This window comes from Nestor notabilis, unplaced genomic scaffold (assembly GCF_000696875.1).
Source record: "Nestor notabilis isolate BGI_N333 unplaced genomic scaffold, ASM69687v1 scaffold664, whole genome shotgun sequence".
NCBI lineage: Eukaryota > Metazoa > Chordata > Aves > Psittaciformes > Psittacidae > Nestor > Nestor notabilis.
In genome coordinates this window covers 34,818-59,931 of record NW_009924990.1, presented here as the reverse complement: position 1 = coordinate 59,931, position 25,114 = coordinate 34,818, and the positions used below count along the sequence as shown (strand labels likewise).

Sequence of the window (25,114 nt, the reverse complement as noted above, 5' to 3'; positions counted from 1 at the left end):
CTCCATTATTTCCATTGTGTACTAGCACAAGTGTTTAGCTATAAGCATTTTTATTATTGGAGTAGAAAAATGTAAGGCTGGTGAAGTCTGATTAATCCAAGATTGATGCTACCCTATAGCATTGTCCTGTAGTGCCATGTTTTTTTCTCACAGAAATGCAAGCTTTCCAAGCCTAAAAATAGTTGTCTTTTAGCCAAATATAGAAAGCCAAGATACATGAGTAAAGAATGCAGAATTGTGTCCAGGACAGGATATTTACAGCAAGAGTTACAGACTTCTGAGACAGCAATGAACAAGTCCTGTGGCTTAGTAAGCTGTCCCACAAACGCATCACCTTTAAATTTAACTAATATAGTTTCCAAAGAGAATATGTAAACACTGTCCTATTATAGGTAATATACAAGAAGCTATTTTTAAAAAACTAACGTAATTGTGAGCTGTGAATGGTATAAGCCAGATCAATATTTAATGACTGCAATGCATTATTTATAGCCCTGTGAGAGATTCCCTTTTTTAGGTCAAACAGCACACAGGAGAGCCACACAACGGTAAATAATGTATCACCTGCTTTACAGAATCTTTGATTCAAAATGTAGCGTGAATAACAATTCCTGTATTTCTCAATTCCATAGCCTGAGGTATGGCTAGTTAAGAGCTATTCCTATATAGGGGGGCTTTTGCGTGTCTCTTAAACACTCAGACATTTATAATAAATGATGGAAAGGGCTGAATCAAAAGAGGAAACGACTTTTAGGACTGCTGATGTATATGGCAGTGTAAACAGCTGAATCCATGAAAGCTGATGGATCTAAGTGAGCTTGATACTTGGAGTGAGTTACATGTATGATATAAAATGAATTTGCTGTTCATGTCGTCTGCTGTTACAATTTTATACCCGCTTTTAAATGCATAAGAGTGGGCAGCACAGTGAAAAATTGAATTTTATGTATTAATTTTATCTCCAACCTCTGTAAGGTTTGGGAGAGCATTTCTAGGCTATGTCATTCTTCGTTGTGATGCCCTCTTTCAACTTAGAACTATTTTAGTTACTTGTGTATTCCGGTAATCAAATAATTTGTAGTGGTTTATAGTAATTACATTATAGTCTTCCTCAGTAATTAAATTTCAGAAAGGCAAGCTGACCTTTGGACCACTTATGCAATATTTCCATTTAAATAAATGTAGCTAGAGATGACGGTTTTGTGCATTGATGACGCTGCTGTTTCAATCTCTTTGGTAACATGGGTGTACGAAGGACCGAAGGCATCTAATCACACTGCAGTCAGTATTGCAAGCTGTGGTCCCAGACGTGCGTATGGTGAAACACGTGCAGTTCTTTAGAGACCTACAGTTCTGCGTAACTGCATGAAGTTATTCATGCGCTCAAGTATTTTTCAGATTGTCCTCCATGACGAGTCACACAGACTCCTGGACGCTCCTTTGGCTGTTACAGGAGTATCTGTACCTGCACTGAGCTTTTCCACAGTGCTATCCCAGCTGCTCAAGTTCCACTGAAAGTAGCAACAATGGGAGAAAAAATTAGAAGAAACCTTGAGGGTAAACAGGGCTTAAGCGTTAATGTTGAGCTGTGTTCCCTTTAGAGAAACACACATGTTCACAAGATGTAAAACAGTTTATTTTCTCTGCTTTTCCACGTGCACTGTCCACATAAGACCTAAAGCAGTGTTTCATAATTCATGAAACTGAGGTCTTTATTGTGTTACATTATTTCATATGCTCTTACATGTGCCTATGTCTTCAGTTGTCATGGAAACAAGAAGTCAGGAACACACTGCATACACATTGGAAATTATTAAAAATAATAAATAATGATTAGAAATAAAATACTGTGAGGTTTATGCTAGTTTCTGAAGTGCAAGGCTGTCATCTGTTGACATCAGGCTAGTGCTCTGTAGTTCAAAGATACATAAAACTAAAATTTTTTTTTTATTTCAGTGAAGAGGGAATGGCATGGAGAAGTTTAGGGAAAGATTGTTCATGGTCTTTTCTCATACAATATTTAGGTTTAGAGGCACCAAATGAGATTAGCAGAGTACATATTTTAATCTGACTAAAGAGCTCTCTTCAGCAAACATGTAGTTAATCTATATGACCTACCACCGTAGAACTTAATGAGTTTTAAATGGTGAATTAGTAGAAGGAAAAGGAAAAGGCAAATGAGGACTGTTGTATGAAGACAGTTGTCTCTGGCTTAGGAAATCTCTGAAGTGCATCTTACTGTACCCAAGAGGAGTGCACCAAGGAAGTATGTTTTTTCAGTTCAAATAGTCTTTCCTGCTCTTGGTAACTCTCAAAACTAAGACACAGGGCTTAGAAGGACCTTTGGTCTGGCACAATAGAACTATTCTTACCTTATTAATCAGTGCCCTCCAACAGCACAGCTTGGGAAAAAAAAAAAAAAGAGGAAACTACATTCTTTGCATCACTTTTATCACCCAGAAAAGCAACCATGCCTTTTCTGTTTAAAATTAAGAAAAATGTGACTTGATCGTTACTGTCATAAATCTCAGAAATTGCAGATAGCAGCATGTGATGAAAACTCCTGAGTTTGCTGAATTATTTGCTTTATTATGAGCTGTTTCTTTTCCTTTCTCAACCATCTGCCCCTGGAAGCATTTCTGGATTGTCCTGCTAAGCTATTTTTCAGCTCTTTGTCTCAGTGCTGGGACCTGTGATTCTCAGGTGCACTTCTAATACAATAGCCCTCCTCATAGAGATATTATTACCATCATGAAACCTGTTCCAGCGTGATAGGTTTTATTGAGAATAAGGCATATAAAAGAACAATATGAAAGTTCATGGAAGAAGTGAGGGTTTTTTGCTTTAGTTTCTTCCATGGGGCATTTTATCATAAATAAAGTGGGATGACTTCAATGTGTCAGAGACATGAGAAACACCTGTTTACAAATTCTGGAGCTGTCATACTAGACTAGTGTCATACTATAGTGTCTACCCTAATTCTAGGGATAGTTCATAGAAAAAGCTAACAGGAATTCTGAATTTGCTTTCAAAAAATTTAAACATTGTTTTATTTAGATTTAAGAATTTGAATTTACTGGCTTCATACTTGATCAAGATGAGATTGAGTTGCTGCAGAAGGTCACTGAAAGAATTCCTCTTGTATTTCTAAAATGACCATATTTATTATTTCCTGGTGAAAACATGGAGGTCCCAGAGTAAGATGTTCCCTTCATTCCAGGGAAGATGAAATATGAATCTTCCAGGATGTGGTGGAAGGAGGGTTTACAAGGAGCAGTTTAATCTGGTGAGGCTCAGGCACTGAACTGCTCTCTGAAGAGGGCAGCCCTCTTTGTTGGCTACAGTGGGGTAAAGGAAGGTTATAGCAATTATGAGGAGTACATCCGCCTCATCTGCCCACCTCTGAATATCTGTAGTCTAACTGGGTCCTTGCCCTCATCTTGTCATACCATTTGAGCAGGGCAGGACACTTCTTCACGATTTGGTTTCCCATCTACAAAAAGGGGACAGAAACATTAAAACATCTCTACGAAAGATTCCAACATTTCTGCTTTCTGACTCCAAAAGATTTGTATGATGCAACTGTGTTGCATTCGTATAAGCCTGCATGAAACCAGATTATTTTGTAGTGTAGGAGATAAGTAAATCTTGTTTCAAAAAAATCCTTCTCTTGAGGAAAAGCTATATATGATTTGAGAGAGTTAAGGCAAAACAAAGAAACGTGTGGCCTGGAAGATAGATAAAGCCCACAGTTTAATCGTATATCCATGCCCAGACTTTTTTTTTTGTTTATTCATGAGTTTAGCAAAGGTCAGTAAATTAATGTTTTAAAGGGGTAGTCATCGTTTAGCAAGGAATAGATTCTGGTCTGTGGATTATGTCAGAGCAAGAGCATAATGTGTATGTCAGTAATGAATTTCCTGTGGATTTTTTTTCATATGCAAAAGCAAAACATATTTATTCTTAAGTGTTTATGCTATACAAAAGAATTTCTGAGTACATTTACACTGTAGGTTAGAAAGAAGGGAATTTAAGGGTTAGGATTAAAAAGAAGTAAAAATCAATATTGATATTCTGACTGCAGAGTAAACACATGCAATAACTAGAAATGTTAAATAATAAATGACTACTTCTGAGATTAGTTACTTCATAGCTAGACCAGACCCTAAATCTCCTTGTTAAATACCATAACAAGTAATAAACTTCAAGCACTGAAAATAACAGAAAACTAAAATTACGTGCATGGCCAAAACCTGGTGTTTGTACTACTTTTTTAAAAAACCCATCTTCTGTAAAGCTGAAATAGATTTAAATTTATTTAGATAATAATTCTAAGAATTTCTGCTATACTGTAATATTCTTTTGCAGTACTAAAACAACAGCCAAAGTAGCTTAAAATATTACTGAGTTATTGCTTTTAATAGTGGCTGGTTTTCAGTTTATTAGTAATTATTCACGCTAATACAGTGGTACTTCAACAACATAAATTTTCAGCAGAGAAGTAAGAAAACACTTATGGCTATTAATTTACCCATACTAAAAAAGTGTGCTGCTACTTTGCTCCTCTCAAATACTGGATTTTGTTATTTACATGGGAAGTTTTGTATTTTTCCATCTGTTTTTTATGTCTAAACCCCACAATTACTTTTGGAGAATGCTTAGAAAAAGAAATTAGAGATAGCAATTGTTGGGGACAGAATATTTTTCACAAGTGAAGGTAAAATGATTTATTATTCAACAGATCTGTTGTCTGTCCTTCTATCTGATCAGTCATCATACTCCACAAGAGTCTCTTGTCAGCTGGAGAGCACTGAGGAATAAATACAGTTCAACATTGCTACACTATTTAGCCAACAACCATGCAAAAAGTGATAAGGCATGGAATACACTTAAAATGTCATGCAAGCCTGAGGAATATCTGATGAACGATATAAAGAAAAAATCAACACTTGTCAAATGATAAAGTAGTACGCTTTAGTCAGTGACAGACTTGGGAATTTATGTTTGAAAAGGTTTTCAAACAGGAAGAAAAGTCTATCTAGCAAAGACTTGGGCACTTAAATTGGACCAGAATAATTTAGAAAATCGGGCTACTTCAGCAAATGATCATACTTTAGGAGTTCTTCACTGTGACTTTATCATGGTTCTTTTGCCATCAATAAGGAGCAAATTATTCTCATACAGCTGATATACATCCCTGGGACTAGCCCTGTGTACGACAGGTCACTGTTCCAAGACCTGCATGGCCCAGTAAGACCATGGTACTGTTTGTTTTAACTCATCGAAGAAAGAATTCTTCAAAGAAAAAAAAAGTAAACCATAATATTTCACATTTTAAATTAGTCTTTACCTGTGCATGGATTCCTTTTGTAGCCCCAGCAGGCTGGCAGCTATATCTGGGAATTTGCTGGTTAAAAAATATCAAGTTGCTTTTTTTTTTTTTTTTTTTAAAACAATCTTTATTTGGATTGAAATTTTCTACCCAATGATCTACAATTGGCATTAATATCAATTTAATTTTAAAATTAAACAAGTTCCCTGGTAGTTGTACTTATTTTTTAAAACCAGGGAAAGAAAATATTATTTTGCCTAGCATATACCCTACAAAGGGAAAAAATACTTTTATTTGGTTATTTCTGCCTCTATGCAGTGTTCTGGTTGTAAACAGTTGGTTGTCACAAATGCTTACTGGTATTGATTGAAAATTATTAATAGCAATGTTTCTATAGGTGGGTTTGCAGGGTGCTTTTTACAAAATATTTCACAAAAGGAAACATAAATGTCCCCCAGAGGAGGAAGACAATGTCCTTTAAAGGCTTTTGACATTGCCAAGGAGTTTAATATTAAAGCTAGAACCTTTTTATAATTAAAACGGCCTAAAGTAAAGAATGGGAAATAGAGAAATGTTTTTCTGAGATGAACCCGTTTGGCCACTGGGTGCCATCCTTGCTCCACTTTAAGGCTGATCGCCCAACAGCATTTCTGCTAAGCTGTAAAATTCTGAAATAGGTAATACCAGCGCAATTTAGCACCATCGTAACGTTTGTGTGTGTGCATGTAGCAGAATACGTTAGCAGCACAGGCATGTGTTCTTCTTGCATGAGTCACCCAAGAGCCTTGGGAAAAACATCTTCATGGGTTCAGCCATGTTACAGCCACAGTCTCAGATCCAGCTAGTTTTGGGGTTTGGGTTTTGGTGGTGGGTTTTTTCTTTCCCTTTTTTTTTTTTTTTTTTTTTTTTTTTTTGCAGTCTTCTATCAGCTGGTAAGAATGGGGCTGTGCTGAGAGACCTGTTCCCACACACAAGTGTGGGAGGGACCATGCTCCTGTACGCTATTAACTTAGGCTTTGGGATTACTTGAAGGGAAAAATCACATGGATGCACACTTGTTTTCTAGATCAGTTCATATGTGGGGTGTATGGGCCTGTGTCATTCAACCATAACTATATCTAGCATATATTATGTAAAAAAAATAGTTGTGATTACAATGTTCTACAGGTTACTTATTGCACTGTTTTGTTGTCTGACTGGGGCAGTTCAGCTATTGTTTCAGTCTCAGAAGTCTCTTTTAGTCTAGGCAAAATCCCAGGCAGAGTAAATGTAATTTCTAACAGAGAAATCATGTCAGTAGTTCACCAAATCTGTGGTTTTAGTCTTCTGAATTTAAAGTGTAAACACTTCAAACATATAAGAAAAGGACTCTAGCATTTCTCTTTCTTGCTGCAACGACAGAGAAAACGTGCAGACTGTACCCCAGGCAAAGCCAGGAAACTGAATATTTTATGACTTCATTTCTGTAAAGTATGCTTGTGCTTTTCAACAGGCTACACCCAGCTCTGAACGCTCAAAAAAACTGAGAACATCAGATGTCAGTGTTTCCCAGCACCTTTGTAATCCTCCTGTGCATGCAGCATCCTGTTCAGTGCGCTTTAACGTAACTCCACTGACCCTGCTTTCTGTGCTGCCATGCAACAGCGTGTGTTTTGTCCCAGGCATACCACAAGCCTATAGGCACATGCAAAAAGAACCCCACCCCAAAACAAACAAAAAAAATATTTGTTTATGGCCTTCATAAACTCTACTGTTAAGGTACCCACTTGTGTTAGCAGCACTTTCTCTGAAGGACACCTGTTGCTGTGGGTGGTGGCAAGGAAAGGTTACAATTGGCATAATTGGAGCAGCTCCTTGCCTGGCTCATTTCTCACTTGTCTGCACGTTGACTTGCCTCTCTGTTTGAGTCAATGGTGGCTGAGGTATTCGTGCACCCCACAGCTTTGTGCCAGGCATGGACAATCCTCATTGTCCCTAAAATGGAGTCACCAGAGAGACCTCTTCACTGGGATTCATTCTTCCTCAGCTGATGCTGCAGCCCCTCTGCAATGTTGTCTAAGCATAGGATAAAATGTTGTATTCAAAACATTGATTTGACAGATGCAAGGTGTCCGGGAGAGAAGGAACAGTTATTAATCAAATAGCATAAGAATATTTTCATAGAGAACAGTTAACATGTAATAAACCCTTCATTAAGAAGCTTATGAATGACAAGAAACAAGTATTCATGGCTGTGTTGCAGCCTTTCACTTCAAAATAACAATAAATGAAAGCAACTTTCGTTTAAAGAAAAACTATAAAGCTAGTAATATATAGGTAGTAAGTAAAGAGCTAAATAAATAAAAGATTTTAGTGCCTATCATTTGGTTTTGTTAAAAAAGCAGGATCTGTAAGTTTTATCTTTTGTCAGAAAACATAGGTGATTAGGCTGCGAGTTGTGAGTGAACTAAAGCTCTGTGCAGCTCCGTGAGTTGGGGGCTCAGACTTTCTCTGCCTACTGGGATGAAAGGTGCTGTGGAGGATGTACATTCTGCAGTGGGGAGAAGTGTTGGGCTCTATTCACAGTCTGCTCTGACTTGCACAGGATAACCCTCTTGGCTTGTTAAACTGTAGCAAGATGAAGCTCTGTTTTTTTGGAGAATGCGCTTTTGGGCATTCCAAAAATTATTGTTCCTAGGGAATGATATATGAATTCAGAATAGGATGAGTGGATTTATTTTAAACCTGCAACCAGAACTTAATAAAAACAAAGGAGAAAAAGACAAAGATAAAACATGTTTTAAAGATAATCCCTGCAATGTTCTCTGTAGCTTTTCTGTAAATGTATGTTGTAAGTTTGAAGGAAGTTTTAATATTATTTATTGTCTCCCTGACAGTCTTGTGCTATAGCTGTCACTGTCGCAGATCTGAAATAGGACTTTCCCCCCAGTGGAGCAGTAGCCCACTCATATATTTGCATAACTTTCACCACCAGTCACTGTATTGCCAGCCTGATTTGTTGCAGGTGCTCAGAAAGAAAGTTTTGGTGTCCATCAAGATCACCACGCAGTGCCATTGTGCACTGCCACAGCACCGCCATGGCCCCACGTGCCCTGTGGTCCTGCAGATGAGCCTGGATGCAGTGAGTGCTGCTGGAGTACACTGGGATAGGAAGAAGTAATGTAACAGAACTATATGTGCCACTGTGGCACTGGTGGGGCTTTGAGGTTTTACTGCTGCTTTTTTAACTTTTTGTAGTGTCTGTTCTTGGCAGCACCTTCACTTTTTGCTCTCTCACATGCTCTCTCACACCATGTGTCCAACTGGACATAACTTAGGCTATTTACAACCAAAAGAGCCAGTTCCATCCTGTACCTTCACATCACATCCTCTGTGAGAAGAACCCTCAGGTTTTTACTCTTCTAGTCTTCAGGGAAGCAGCTAGTCTTCCCTCCCCTTCCTAGACAGTCTTCTTGAGGAAAAGGCTCCCTTGTATCCCTCTTCCCTCACCCTTCCAAATTTATAGGCATGATGGGGTCAGTCTGCATTACCCATTCTGCTCTTCATGGGAGCAACAAATCTGACTTTCTGCCTACCAAAACCAAGTAAGGCTGTTGTGGGAAATGGCAGCCTGCATGCCTGACACTTTTGTATCACGGAGAAATGCTTGCCCTAGGTTTGCTGCTTGTGTTTATTTAAAATTCTGGGACAGAGACTGAATAGACCCTTTTGTATGAGCTTCTCATCTGTACCAATGGTCATAAAAAGTCGACAGTTGCTAGCCTGTAGTATGTGACACACTGGTTATTTCCTAATCACCATAAGCCAAAAGGACGTGAACACTCCTCTGCGCGCCTCGGGAGATCATTGTGTCGAATGTGCATGCCCTGTAAAACTCCAGTCCTAGGCTTCTGTGGTTATGGACTTTGGCCTTAAGAATAATAGATTCTCAGACCATTAATTGCTTTTATTTTATGTCTCTGTTCTTTTAAAATCAAAATTTCTTGTTCCTTTTATAGGCTGCCATATATTTTGTTTCTGTGTACTAGGGAACAACTCTAACAACAAGGATTGGGTTTTAAGCAACATAAGTAACGTATTTTGTGTCTTTTCTATTATAGTTTACAACAAATCTTAAATGCAATAATTTTATCTCTGAAATTTATTATTCCTTTTGATGGGTCCCAATTTCAGGAAGTGGCATGTTCACACACGACTGATTGATCAGAAACATTCAAAATACTTCCAGCGTTTTAGCTATAATTCTGGACTTATCTTTGGAAATAGCATGTGTAATGCTGCAATGACATATCTTCCCTTGCCCTTTTAAAAATAAAATTGTAAGAAAAATCATTTCCTAGGGCATACATAGCTTCATACCAAAAGGAGAAAATAAATACCATATTTTTGTCCTAAGTGTACAGTGATAATACAAAAAATTTCCTAAATGCTGTATTTGATAGTGATATATTGCTTAATGGCTTTTTGTTGTTGTTGTTGTAATAGAAGAAGCAAAACAAATAGCTTTCTTAATGCTTAGCTTTCTTAAAAGTTTCTCCTTTAATTAGAGCAAATACCAGTATTCATACTAAGCAGTAGTTATGTTTGGTAAATGTTCAAACCAAATACAACTTATTGAAACAAGACTAAATGCAGCTTTCTTTGTTGCACATTTCATGTCTAAATTACACCTTACACTGTTTGCCAGTCACCGATGAAGCAGTGTGCATCAATTGTATGTGCTTCAGCTGCAGATTTTGAAGCTGGATGCAAGAGCAGCAATATTCTCATTTTAGAGATGTAAAACTTTGACTAAAACAATTAATGACCTTTTCCAGCAAAGTAAGCTCAGACACCTACTGTGGGACTTTGGGCAGAGTTTGGGCATTTGATTTTACAACTGCAACTCTCTGCTTATCTGCTGGGTTACTCTGAAGACTTTTAAAATACATAAATCCTGTTCCAGGCACTATTAATGTCTTTTGCATCTGAACAGTTGGTGGATAAAACATTCATGGACCGTGGCACACAGAAACAGGGAGTCTGGTAGATCTGACGGTGGCAAAGTGCGTTTACATGGCAGCATGAGTTCTCCTTATGTCACGTTTTTGTCCAACTGCCTTCAGATGAGTCCACAGCCTCACCCCTATCTCATTCCAGTCTCCATTTCTGGTTATTAGAGTAACCCTTCATTCGGTGACCTCATTCAGAGAACTGCAATTGGTGAAATTTGTTGAAGGACAAATAATGCTGGAGGTGTTTTGGCCCTGCTTGAACCAGGGGCACTGGACTGGCTGATCTCAAGAGCTTTGTTCCAACCTAAATGATTCCCTGATTCTCAACTATTTAATCTCTGAAAGCAGCAGCAATGCTACTGTGATACTCGCATTAAAAAATCATTAGAATCAAAATCCAGATGAGAATATGCATGCAGACGTTAAGTCTCTACCACAGCCATTCCCCTTTACTGTAAATATAAAATTCCCTTTAGATGGCATGATCCTGCAGGTGGTCGTTGGAAAAGAGGCACCAACTCAGCATTGTGAAGGGCAGAGAGATGCCATCTACAGTCCACAGTAATAGCTGGAGGCCTTTTACAGCAGGGTTACTCTGAGCATTAAAACATCCCTGAGCTGAAACATTTGGTTCTTTCCCCTTTAGAGAGAGTAAGGAACGTGTCAGACTGGAACATAACAGGCTTTGGTCATCCAAGGCTAAGAAGTGCAACATTTGTCCACTACTGCTAATAACTGACTAAATATATGTTTTAAAAAGATGCCTGCAGCTACAAGTATAAGCAAATATTTTAGGAGCCTGTATTCAGGAAAAGAACCCATTAGAAACTGAAATGTTTGCCATCAGAAAATACTGTGTCCAAAGTGGCTTCATAGAAGATCAAGTGAGAGATAAAGAAGTCATCACATTTAAATATTCCCCACTTTGATGCTTTCTGTGCAGTTTTTGATCAGCCTTGAAGGTTTTTCAGTTCCTAATCTTTCGAGAGAGACTCTGGCTGAAGAGATAGTTGGAAGGGTAGCCTTATTTTTTTGTGTATGTCATGTTGTCTGAAGCTCCCATTTCATTATAGAGTACAAATGAGGTCAGATCCTGACCTGCTATTGAAATAGTACATGTACTCCTGACTCAAACAGTGCCCCTGGGAGTTAAGAGGCATACCATATTGTTTTGCTAGTCTTCTGCTACACTGGAACATGTATTTCATGAGATATCTTTATATGTTTTATGTATTTGAGTTTCTTTTTACTTTTTCTGGCAGTATTTTCTGATTAGGAAACCTTGCTAACCATCCACGTCATTGTCCATAGGGCTATATAAAAAGTGGTCTATGTTCAGTAGTTGAAGTTACTGTTACAGAATAGTCCCGGTAGCACATGGGGAAGAAGCTGTGCATACCAAATGGCATAATGTGGGGTTTGTTTTGATTTGGTTTGTGGTTTTTTAACAAAATTATGCTAATATACTTATCAGTAGGTTTCAAAATGTTTTCCTCACATAATAAGGACTAATGTCTTATCCACACAGGTCGTAAAACCGAAGTACAGACAGTTTAAACTCACACAGCAAAGTAGGATTTCAGCACAGTGTTTTCTGTGTTTAGCTGGACTGCTTCCATGGTAGTCAGTGTTTTAACAGGAGAAAGAATGTTTTCTGAAGAGCTCGCCAGCTTCCTTATATCTGATTTTATCATATTATAAGATATGAATATAGCAAATTGTGAAGAATATGCTATTAGAAGAATTAGTGCAAAATCATTTAGTAAGCTTTCCCTTAAGCTTGAGTCAATCTGTGGAATGATATTTTTGTCCTGTGTTCATAGTATCAAATGGGACCAAAAACTATTTTCATGTATTGTGTAATGCTGAATTAAGTTATTACAATCAAACCCTTAAGCTGTAGGTATCTTTTGTTTAAGAAACTCCTTGAGCTGCCTATCAGTGTGTGCCAATTTGTAAGGATGAAATAAGATTATGGCAAGATGAGATAAAATGTAATCACCACATTGAAATCTCCTTCTCTCCACCACTGACCCAGACTGTCTCATAACTAAATTCTGCTATAGGAGATTATTAAATATCCAAATTGCTATTTCATATTTGATGACATCCCTACATAAGGAGTTATTTCTCTCTGACCATTTTTTATGCTAGCAGCACATGACCTGTCTGCTGATCTCCATTGGCATTATGTCTGACTAGCTGGAATGAGATGTTAGTAAGTTAGTATGGCTTTCACATACTGGAAATGAGACTTCCAACTCACACAGGAAGTTTGATTTGTAAAACTGTGTGGATTATTAGGGAAATCCATAAAGTTTCTTTCCTGTTTGGAAGAATTAGTAATGTGTTTCCAGATCCTAAAATAACAAGACACCTATAATGAGCTTATAGCAGCTATCACACCTACAAGTTATTCAGGACAGGAAGTTTGCCCCTTTTCACTCATCTCCAGAGGACCATTCTTGTGCTATTTATAACTATAAACTGATTTAAAGTTAATTTCTAAGAGGGCATTTAGTGGTATGCTTTGCATATGTTTTCTCAATAGCAGTATTGGCAACTATGAACGTACTAGTGTGGCATATGACAGAAACTGAAAGTAGGATTAAAAGGAAAGCATTCTGTAGTTAACATTAGCCAAGCTGAATGTAAAACATCTTTCATTCAGGAAATACATTCAGCAAGAGCAGAAGTCTACCCTTTTCCTTGTGTTGACTGCAATTGCTTCTTTAAGCCCTTACAGTGAGAATGTTATAAAATGCTCTGTTATATGTGTGTGCATATTATAATGCATTTTTCTGACACACGTTTTCCTGTGAACATATACTGCCTAGAAGAAAAGATGAGTATGAATTGTTATCCTTTTTGTTATCTAATTGCATGCTAACAATATAAAGAAAACATTCTATACAGCGTATGTGTTAGACATATTTCTAAAACTGTGAAATAGTTGTCTTCAGTAGCAGTAAGATCTAAGCATCAAATAGTAGCTTTTATTTCAAGTATTTAGCCTTGCAAAGTTTCCATAAAGCTTTGAATCTCTAGCTTCCTAAGGTTTTCGTTAAGCTTTGTTCATCCACAGCAGCCCAAATGGTCATTAATGACATACGGCCCTTTCAGGATGGCAGATATAAGGTAAGGCTCAACCAGTCACTCATCTCCTAGCTGTTCACATATACCAAGCAGGCTGTGAAACAATTCACATGATGGCAAAGAGCAGTGAGGAAAGGAGAATCTGTCTCCGATCCTGAATTGAGTACGTAAGTGCTTTCCCTCCCTCCTGAATCCATCCCACTCCATCCCATGCACATGTGAATAGGGGGTAGCCACAGACCTTGTCTTTATGTTCTCATTCAGGGCATGACATCCTCTTTTTTCAAGCTGCCTAGAAGTGGTGATAGTTTCCCAGTCTGGTAACTGCTGAGTTTGTACTTTATTAGGCAAGACCAGTTCTCTTCCATGCTTTAAGCCCAGCTGGTGTTTGTGGTTCCTTTCAAGATAAATTTTTGCTTTAGTACCAGGGGGTATGGAGACATGACAAGAGGGCACACGTCCAGCTTTAATTTGCCATACAAGCACAGAAGAGTCATGAATTTTTCTTAAGGGTGAAGAGTGTTGAAATTGCTTGGTCTGCAGGGTGAAAAGACTTCAGAGTATAATGTTCTTAATTGTTTTTAGAAAGGGGAAATTGAACTTTAAGATGTTCAAAAGCAAACAAACCTTTTAAGTGATTTTAAATCGCTAGGGTGCTTTAAAAAATAATTTCACTCTAACTTGGATTTTAATTGCCTGCTCCTTCCTCTTACTGTCATGGTGTTTTCATCCCTCCTGTTTTCCTGGAAGAGAGTTTGTTATTACTGTTTATTTTAAGAAATCCACTGGAATTTGTCCTGCAGTGCAACAAAATTTCAGGGATGGATATGTTTTAATATTCTGTATTATGAATATTTTTTATATCTTTGCAATTAAAAAAAATGAAGTTTTAATGACTGCTCTCCTATAAACCCTGGGCTGCGGCATTTCTAGCATAAGAAGCTGAGGACAGACAATGCCAGGTGCAGCCAGAATATTGCTGCAGCCCCACATCGTATCATTTTTTTAACATTATTGAAATTAGTCTCAACACTCATAATTCTGTTGCTTCCTTTATTGCTGTTGTAAAGCAAATGGTTCTTTTACACAAATGTTATCTCCTGGCTATTAATTCAGCAGTTATTTTGGATGATGGCACTCCTGTTAAATTTAGGAATGTAAAACCTCATAAATATTTAAAAGTTTCAGACTGACGTGGGAAGAAATTGTTTTTGACTTGCTTTGTTAATATCCTGTTGCTCAGCTCATAATAGATTTGGAATATATTGTTATTTCTCCACTGTTTGACAAAGGGAAAAACAATTTAGTTGAGCAACTGCTTCAAGCGCTCTCCCTGAATTGTAACAGACTGGTAAAAGTGTTTGCTTCCAGTAAAAAGCCAGGAAAATATCTGTTTTCTTTTAAGAGGTGAAAAAATGTGAAAAAATTAATTAGAGCTCACTTCAAAGTTAATGAAAATGCAGCAGTAAGTTTGTAAAGCTACTTTCAATAAAACAAGTTCAAGTAGGTCTACTTACAATCATGTCCTTCTGTTTCAGCATCTTTGTTACTTAAACTTCTCTCTAAGGAGCAAACGAGTAAGATGGACAAACGTGTTTCTTCCCTCAGAGACGTTTTACAGAGAGTGCATTTACTGTGCGAAGAGTGTATTCATAGACCAAATATTAGCATGCATCTTGAGTACCCCCAAAGCTCTGAAGAATAATTGAATGATAAAAAAGTCACAACTTTTTTAAGACCACTGAAGGTCTGGACAGCACAGTCTCTGGGCCAGGGTTCCTGTTTCACACCTGACCATGTGTTCTTTATTTATTTTTTTTAACCTCAGAAGTAAATACATAGCTTTTCGGTCAGATCTTAAAGGATGTTAAAGTGTAACTCCTCTTGGGATCATCTAGAAGTATTTCAAATGTTCCAATAATTGTTCAACAAAAGATGCTGAATTGATTCAACCTGATAAGTATGCTAGCAGACAAAGTAAGTATGCAGTTAACAGAGCTTCTATCTCTGCCTGCATGCTCCAGAGGTTCTTCAGCTGTCTCATGGGATGGCACTTTACTTAATGGGTTTGATGTATTTCCTATGTCCATTAGCCTCACTGGTGTAACGCTGTGACTTTCTGTGGTATTGGCATGCTCCTAGTGGGTGCTGATCTGCAAAGGCTTTCCTTCTAGCTAGCAAATACTTTAACACCGCAGTGTTAGTACTGTTTTATGTGAGGTTTACTCCATCTTCTTGTATATGGTATAGTTAAACCAGCTTAATCTCTGAGTAAAGTAATTATTGAGATGGCATTTTCCCTTTGGCAAGAAAAATCTTTTCACACGTAAGTAACTTATAGTTAGAGTGCAATATTTCAAAACACAGGTTTTCAAAAAGGAAACCACATGGTGGTCACATACAAGCTGTAACTGTGAAGGTGAACTTACAGTTGCATGAACAAATTGGTATTTTATGCAAGTGAATAGCTGGAGGTGCCACACCAAGTGATTTTAACTAGTTCAGCATGGTCCAGCTCATGGTGGGTTGTATCCAGCCTTTTTGTGATGTTTCTACCTGACCCATTGCCTTCTCACTGCGGGAGATGGGGAACAGATGCTCCTTCAGCAAATGCAGCCTCCTCCACCTGCCTTCTCTAGGGAGATGAGCAGCAACTCCAAAGGGGCACAAGGAAGGGCAAACAAGCCTGTGAGGATTGTCAACACCTCTGCCTGGCTCCCACAGGTGCTGCCACAGGGCCAGCCACAACACAACTGTGTGCATTTGCCAGTCCTGCACACTCAACTGCACGCTTTTGAGTGCATGAAAAGCTCAGTCTTCTCTTACAAATAGAACAAAAGTCTGCTGTTACATGGGCAAAGCAAAATGTAAGGCTTTTTCTGTTGTTTACTGGCTTACTACATAATCAGCATGTTGAAAATAATTTTTGTTTTACTTTGAAAAGTACTTCTGCTAGATATTTTTTGCATTACTCTGGTTTTTGGTTCTACAAATGTGTAGTAAACAGTATAAAGCAAAGGGCACTTGTATGCTTATGAAAGTAAAGACATTTGGATAAAGAAATTCTGCAGAGCAGTATATCTACTTTGCATTTCTGAATGGTAGCAATTAAAATTCCCAGCTGCTGGCTGTCCAGATGTTTCTTGCATTACAGCATTGTAATTTGCATTGGAATATATTGCATTACTGCAGTAGCTGTAAAGTGGTCAGCTCTCACAGTCTAAACGCTATATATGGGCTCAAGTTGGGATGGTGAGCATATTTCCTGCTCACACCAGGTTCTTCTCCTTCCCACTGTTTCTCTGCTCGTTAGCTTGACATGTTTGTATTTCTCAGAAGACAACTTCTATTGCGCAGCATTCAAATCAAGCAGGGGATGTATAGGCAGGTCAGAACTGATGTATGGATGGTTGTAAGAGTGACACGAAAAACAACCCCAAGTTTTGAATCAGAAGTTTCCCTTTCCCTTTGGCGTTTCCAGGCAGCAAACATCCCTCTGGTGTCAGAGCTTGGCATTGATGATATTCATTTTGATGACTTCTCGCTTGATGTGGATGCCATGATTACTGCAGCCCTGCGGATGTTCATGGAACTTGGAATGGTTCAGAAATTTAAAATTGACTACGAGGTAACCATCTGCGCAGCAGAGAGATCTGCTGCTTTTGTCTTGGCACCGCTCTGTCCATTTGTACACGTTTAGTAGCCCTGATACAACTTGTTCTTTTCATTTCAGACGCTGTGTAGGTGGCTTTTGACGGTTAGGAAGAATTATCGAATGGTTTTGTATCACAACTGGAGGCATGCCTTCAACGTCTGCCAGCTAATGTTTGCCATGTTAACTGTGAGTATCCAGCTACAGACACAGTCCCACAGGAGCTTTTCCTGCCACATTGCTTTACCTGTCTAAACATTTTCCAGCATTTGATTTCTTTCCTAGTTATTATGATACTCATTCATTTCCAATAGAAGTGCACACGAAGTTATTCAACTTAAGGCAGCACATGCTTGGCAAAACCTTACAGTGTTTTAATGACAGTGATATCACAGGCAGGTTAAAGTGACTGAAAACAGATGGCAGTCTTGGATTGAGCTTATTATAGATCTTGATCTTACAAAAACGTTTTTCTTTTGGAACTCTTTGATTTGACATTTATTTCAGACTTTTAAATTGAGAAGTACAAAACCAAGGAAGATTAGAATCCCAGAAGTGTTATTTTTACATTTATTTGTTTATATTTATTACTTTCCTATCCAGCTTCATCTAAATAATTGTAGAACATATTGCCTTAGAACTTTTGAAGATTGTCTTCCAATACAGTGATCTAAGTGAATCTTGTGTCTCCACTGGACGCTGTAACATTTCTGGGTTTGACTAACATGTATCTCCATCAGTACCTGTGACTCCTTTCAACACACAAGTAAATTCTGATACAAGTACCACCACTCTTATTTGCTTTTTCTCCCTACCCCACAGTAACCTCACTGCATTAAATAATCCATGTTTGGCTAATTAATTCTTGTAAATGTGGCAATATAAACCTCAGTGGTCCCGGATGTTTAATATTCTGGTTAATATGGCAAAAGAGAAGCAACATGTCTACGTGCACACAACACTTACTGCAGTACTTTTCATTTTGGGTTTGCCTTATCTCCAGTTAAAAATAAGAATTCAGGTTTTTCCATTTTTTCTTCATATTCAGCTTAATGGCCAGAGTCATCTATTGTGAACCTTAAAGTTGTCATGTTAATAGCATTTGTGCAAATATTTATTTATCTGGAATATCATGTGCTTCTTCCCTAATTTCTACGTTCTTGTTGCCAGCCGGTCTCTGTGGCATGGTTAGTTAGCATTTGGACCCTGTCTATAGAGGTGGAAAGCCCTCAGCCTGTGCCATTCACAGCATGCATCAGTGGTGTGTTACATGGACTTGAGACAGTCCATGGCCTGTTTCCTGCTCACAGGGCATGGGTTCCCAGCTGCCCTCCTCCATTTGGCATATTCCTGTGGAAGAACTTTTTGTGTCAGGCAAATAAAAAAGGAGTATGATGCAGGTAGATGTTGGTCTAGTGCTAGGTCCATCCCAGCTGTATGGGTGACAAAAGAAATGGAGACATTCAGCAAGAGAGAAAGGTCACCTTTTCGTCTGGGTGTGAGGCTGCTCACCTGACCAGAATTAATGTTGTTTCAGCAGACACTTCCTGGTGGTCTCTATTAAAATCTCATGCTAATGTGTGGGCATCGGCCGTTTTTAACGCTTTATAAACTTGACACGCTTGTTTTCAGTTATAGAAAAATGAAAAGCTTTTTACTCTGACGAGTAAGGGCAAAGTCAGGCAGCACCAATCACCTGGGAATTACGTTAGTTTCTGCCAAACGCTGCCGGGGGGTGAGGAACCCTCAAACTTCATTCGTGAGGACCTCTAGGTGGAGCTCTGAGGCCAGGTTTTGAGCAGGCTGTTCTTCGGTGGGAAATGCGCTCTCCCACCAGGCATCTCCATCTCAGCTAGCAGTGACTACGTGGCAGCCAGCAGCAAGAAAGCACATCCCTGCTGCTCCAGCAGCCACCAGCAAAAGCCTGCGAGGCCTCAACCATAAACTGCTTTGACTGTGGTTCTCAAAGCATAATTTCAGGATTCTTTTAGCAGTCGGCACAGGGATGCAACTGTCTGTGGGAGGTGATCCAGCATTTTCAAGCCAAGCTCGTTTTATTTCGCAAGCTTCTGGTAATAAACTGAATGCGCAATTCCATGTGCAGGGCTGGCCACATGTGCCCATAGCATTGGACTCACCATGCATCCCACCCCACTCTGCTGTGGCTCTGGCTGAGAACAGAGTAAGTTCAGGTGTATGACCTGCTTGGGTTGCTCTCCCTTCAAGAAACAGGAAGACTCATCTTGCCAAAAAAAGACACAAAAGAGAGAGTTAAGAAACTAGTATTAGCACAAGGCTTGTTCTTACTGTGTTTGTCGTGGGGGAACCATCTGAGTTAGTATGTGCCTTGTTTTTTCACTTGCAAAAAGGGGACAATTCTTTGACCCTCAGAGAGGGGCTCTGATGGTCAAGAAGGTAGTGTTTTGAGCAGTTATTGCACCCTATTCCTGGTTTCTCTACAACAGTCAGCATATTGACCGCACCACAAACAGAAAGCAATAGGTATATTTTAGGACATTTCCAGGTAGCCTTACCATAGCACAGTAATGTCTCAGCTGTAATGCAGTAGCCTTTAATGGCCCCACCTGTTCCCACTGAATGCAGAAGGAAAATTCAGCTGGGTTGAACAAGCCAAACAACAGAAACCAAACAAAGTTTAAACCAGTTGTTTCAGGCCTGGGTCAGCCTTCTGCATATCTAAGGTGTGTTCTTGTTTATCAAAGGATGTATTTTCTCTCTCCGGTTAGAGACTGAGCAGTTAAAAGCCCAGTCCTGCAAGCTATACTTCTGTGTTTCAGACTTGCCCAAATATTCTGAAGACAAGGACTGAAGCAAGACTGCTCCTGAGAGTTAAGGACATCACATGAGATTACAAGTGCAGGATCAGTCCCAGGCTTCATTATGAATGCCTTTGTCTGACACAGTTCACATTGACACTTGTTTCAAAAAGTAAAAATGAACAAGTAAGCAATTCAAAATTAAAATCCCATCTGGTGTGTTAATAACAAAACATATAAATGTGGGGCAAGGTATAATGAATGCAATTCATTTCCTCACATGAAAAGAATGACCTCTATAACTCACTGGAGACTCTGCCATTCATGAGTTATGGGTCATTCCTTTTCTGGTGAAAATAAATTTTACTGCACCAACATCTATAGCCGTGTATTTTTTCTCCCTGTGTAAATTCAAAACATGAGGAAATGTAATCCTCTGTTTTCTTGCATTGTGTTCAAAGCAGATGAACCCTTACTGTAACATTGTTCTAAATTAAATGTTTTTTTATTAAGTGAAATATGCTATGTTTCTCTTACAGATTCAGTGACAAGATTTTTGCTTAAATAAAATGTTGCATTTATTTTTGAGATATTGCTACTGTTAATAAATTCCTTAATCAGCTTTCCTGTATTTGCAATACAGGTTGTACCCTTGAGTTTAATCAAAGCTTGTGTTATGCTAAAGAATATTTATTACATCATCAATTTTATGTTATAAAACTTCTATTTTAAGTTGTTTTAACTTAGCTGTGAACATCTTCTCTAGATTGAAACTTGACACATGGTACGATGTCAGTTACAAACCTCTTCTTAATCCTGTTTTAAAAAACAGGCCGTGACTATTAATTGTTACACAACAGCAATGTTTAAAAAGTGAAAAGAGAAAACTCTCTTTTAAAGAATTTCCTCTGCCTGGGTAGCTGTTACTGAAACCAAAAAAAGTGATGCCACTAGGTATCAGGAGAATCCTGTAACATTCAAGTTACTCTGTATACCAGTGGATTCTACATGAAAAGAATCTTTTTTCCTTATATTTGACCCCCTTTTCTAATATTTAAACTTCCAGCACAACTCTGAAGCTTTTGTAGCAAGTCCTGCACTTCCTCAGTTCCCACTGAAATGCATTCCTGAGCACCTGGGGGAGCTTGGCTCCCTGTACTGCCTAAGTATTAACTATGGCCGCATTTCAGACTATGAAAACAGAGGCTATTTGGATTTGAATGTTCATTTATTTAAGTAGAATTTGTGGTCTTCAGGGTGAACAGAAGAGTTTTCACATGGTATTGCAGTAATGGACTGGCATTTCTGAGCAGGCTGTAAGTTCTCCCAAGTATGGACATCAAATCCCACTGATCTTCACCATCTTTGTATCACCTAACCCTCTTCTTGACAGTAAGTGAAATTATACGCCATTGAAAATCAATGGAATCAGGATTTCTTAAGCACTATTAGTGTTCAGCCTTGGTTTGGTCCTCTGATATAAATCTATTTTGTATTTCTTTCATACAGTTTTCTTTCATACTAACTAGGTAAGGAGTGCCATTGGAGAATGGCGCTGTGGAAAGGCAAGTGTTATAATTTTCCAGCTCAGCCAGTTATTTTTGGAGGCAATATGTCCTTAGGCTTCAGAAGAGTTGAAGAACCGGGTGATTTCTGTGATGGTAAGATGCACAGCACCAAAGAGGTGGTGTCCCATATAGGGTCCAGCACCTTCTCCAGGCAGGATCTTTTCAGGCTGCTTGAGGTTAGCAATAACAGTAGAGTTTCTTTTCTGACATCAGGTAGTTCAGGCAGGAAAACTGCTATGGCAAGTATCCACAAGGAGAAGTATAGTGGCAAAATATGTTACTAGGATCAGGCCCCCTTCACATGGGCATATCTGGTCTGAGCTGCTCATGGGAAATCTCAGTACAACAAACAGTTCTCAAAATTCTCTCCCAAATTCAAGTGGGTTATCTGCAGTAAATATGCCAGATTTCCTCTTTAGATCGTGCTGCTTCATTTTATATGTCCCAGATAAAAAATCTCTTAATAGTTCATAACAGTTCCATAGAGTATATTTTAGCTGGCTTCCTTTATAGGTCTTTTGATTTAACATCTTGGCTATCTGTGACACTAGGGATTGGCTGAGATGGTCACCTCATGATTGAAGAAATCTGTCTAAATACTCCTCTGAACAATAATTTCAAAATGAAATAAATTTTGGGTTTTATTTCTCTGATATGAAATTCCAGTTCCTGTCTTAATGTGCAGTTATTGGTGTTTGTCTTCAGCTCTTTTTGCCTTTAGTGACTTCTGGGTAGTGGAGAAATGGCATGCTGGAAATGCAACAGAGAGATAATAACAGATCACTCCAAGGACGTTATCTGTTCTGCTAACCTTCTAACATACAGCAGGGAATCTAATATGACAATAAAGCATTTATCTTCTCCTTACTGAAACATTCATGGTACCAAAACAAAGTTGACTGTTGCTCCATGGTCTAACATTACTTATCACTTTTGCTACTGATAGTTACAGCTGCTATTTTTTTTTTTCCTGCCCTTAGACTGCTGGATTTCAGGAGATTCTAACTGAAATAGAAATTTTAGCTTTGATTGTGGGATGTTTATGTCACGACCTCGACCACAGGGGAACCAACAACGCCTTCCAAGCCAAGTAAGTTTTTTAATTCTTATTACTTTAATTTGTTTTTCTTCCATAGAAGAGCAAAAAGTGACCAGGATAAAGAATGAAGCGTTAATTTCAGGTTTCCTAGGCCAAGGACAGCTACTACTATTCTTGTATGTACTGAGGGACTATCCATCTCTATCATTCTCTGTTCTTTTGGGTAATTGCTGGTTTGTCCTTTGTATCAGGCTGTTGAACTGAATGTGGTGCCAAAACTGGATGTTCTCTTCAGGCTTAGGTATTATTGATTCTGGTATTCCACCCAGGAAAAACTGAAAGTGTCTATCTGGGTTGTTCCTGTTGGTTGGAATGAATGATATTACGCAAAAGCAGTTCAACTATTAAGAAGAAAATAGGTAAAACTGAAGTTATGCTTTCACAAAATAAAACTTTCACACCAGTGTAGGCAAGCAGACGTAAATTCCTAGCTCTAATACATATAATCCACAGCAGGTGCCTGGAGTAGTTGTCTTACCACATACCCATCAGTTATGGAGCACGCGGTGTCCCTGGCCTGCAGAAATGCCTCCTCCCTGGCTTGTCCCACACGCCAGAGCACACAGAGCCTGTTCAGGGACATGATGCAGTAGGCAGGGGGGAGCTGGCCACCAGAATGTGAAACTGGATCTCAAAGGCAGATTCTTACATGATCTATGTGAAATTTTGCTCTCCAGGCCATCTTCAATTCTAAAAGTGAATTTGATTCTATTCACAGTGCTTATGACCTGATTCACCTGCCGTGACCTGAATATGTTTTTACTGTCCAGTCTGCTGGCCTCAGATACAGTGAGGTAGAAGCAGGTTGTAGAAGTTTTGAGGTTACTTTTTACTGTGGTGGTAAGAGAACTCCCTTAACAGAGGTCAAATTCTTTCCAAAATCCATGATCCCTGCAAACAAGGAGGGACAACAAAAAGTATTCCCTGACAACATCCTGGCCAAGCTGTGAAACAAATCTGTCAGACACAGTGACTTCTCCAAATTCCATGTTGTTTTCTTGGCTTCCCAGGTCCTCTATAGCCAGAATAGAAGACTTTCAGGCTCTCTTGTCCTGCAAGATGTAATCATGTATTTGCAGTTTGGTGTGTTCTACATTACTGCTAACCCTCAGCGTGAAAGGAGAAGTGGTCAAATCAAGTGTCTAAAGATAATTGAAAAGCCGGGTGCTGCATTAGCCTATTTTGTCCTACCTTTTGCAGAAATACTCTGCTGCAGTGTGTGTATGCATGGGCTGATGCATTTCTGGGGGCAAGATGCCTCAGTGAACATCACTCAAACTGATGTTTCTGATATTCACTAAGCTGCCATTTCCTGAGCTATTGGTGCTGTACAGTCTCAATGAAGCAATGACACTGTCTGGATCTTCAATCACCATAGCAAGGAAAATCAATTGCAGTGCTCAAAAGACAGAGCTCATGGTGCAAAGGTTACCAAGCACTACTAGATGCCTTTTTGCAGCTGAGTCTTGAAAAGAATCAAAAAAGACGAGACAAATGGGAAGGAAGCTTGGCTGATTGATGTTTATGTTCCTAATTTAAAAAAACCAAGACCTAAGATTTACACCCTGACTGTTTTAGGCTCTGATTAAGTTAACCACTTCTCCACTGTAACATTACACAATGATCTCTCTTGTATAGAGGGGTGGCTGAGTTAAAGGTAGAGGTTTCAGCACTAGACTGCTATCACTTACACTTGTTGTTTGACAGCAGAGTACAAAGAGGAGGCTACCATTTTATGACTCCATAAAGAAATTGCTGAAGACATTTAACAAAAGACAAACATTACCACACATGCATAAAACATCCCTGAAAACAGAAGCTGTGGTTTTCATAACAGCAGCTATGATTTACTCCTCTAACCTGACATAAATTTAAGCATCACATTTTCTTATTTTATCTTCAGTGTTCAATACTGCTGCTCTGTGTGATGAAAGTTCAAGAGGTATATGATGGAGGCAGTATCGCAGTTGTCAGAAATGGCTCTGTTATATATCTCAACACCATGTTCTTGAGAGATGATGTTTCCTGGACATCCTGCTTCTAATATAGCTGCTTCTGATAATTAAATATCAATATGGTGCAGTTTTATAGTACATGCTCCTAGGAGCCTCTTTCTGCTTGTCTCTAGTGTAATAATCTCTTATTCTCATTTCTTTGGAAAGAAAACCCATCTTGTTGCTTTAGATCCCAGAAGCGAAGTCACAGTGAACAGTAAATATTCTGACAATCCAGTCCCATTCTCTGCACCTCCTAATGGTTCCCAGTTTTATAATTGTATTCTATAGATTTTTGTTCTTCAAACTTGGAAAACTCACCTGCACTGTGCATTCTGAAGCTGATTTTGTTTTAGACAATAAATATGATGAGAAAATACATTCCAAAAGATGCTAATCTTTACTTTTATATTCACTGTTCTCACCTGTGGGTTTTTGTTTACCTTTGTATTTTTTGAAGTGCACGATTTTACATGCAGACAGAACCTCACTGCATTTGCAGTTGTTTTTTTGTTGCTGTGTTTTGGCGTTTTTTTTTGGGGGGGGGGGGGTTGAGTTTGCAATCACCTATTGTAAGCCATTGTGTTTATATCTACTAAGAA

The 25,114-nt window shown here is 38.7% G+C and overlaps 1 protein-coding gene across 1 annotated transcript in view; it reads left to right on the top strand.

Annotated features, from left to right (window-relative positions):
• The window catches only part of PDE11A (phosphodiesterase 11A), a 114,303-nt gene that overhangs the window by 60,499 nt on the left and 28,690 nt on the right, over positions 1-25,114 (top strand). The window contains exons 10-12 of the mRNA XM_010012826.1: positions 16,904-17,050; positions 17,156-17,263; positions 22,400-22,509. Coding sequence (XP_010011128.1) covers positions 16,904-17,050; positions 17,156-17,263; positions 22,400-22,509 — 365 coding nt within the window. The remainder of the gene's footprint in view (positions 1-16,903; positions 17,051-17,155; positions 17,264-22,399; positions 22,510-25,114) is intronic.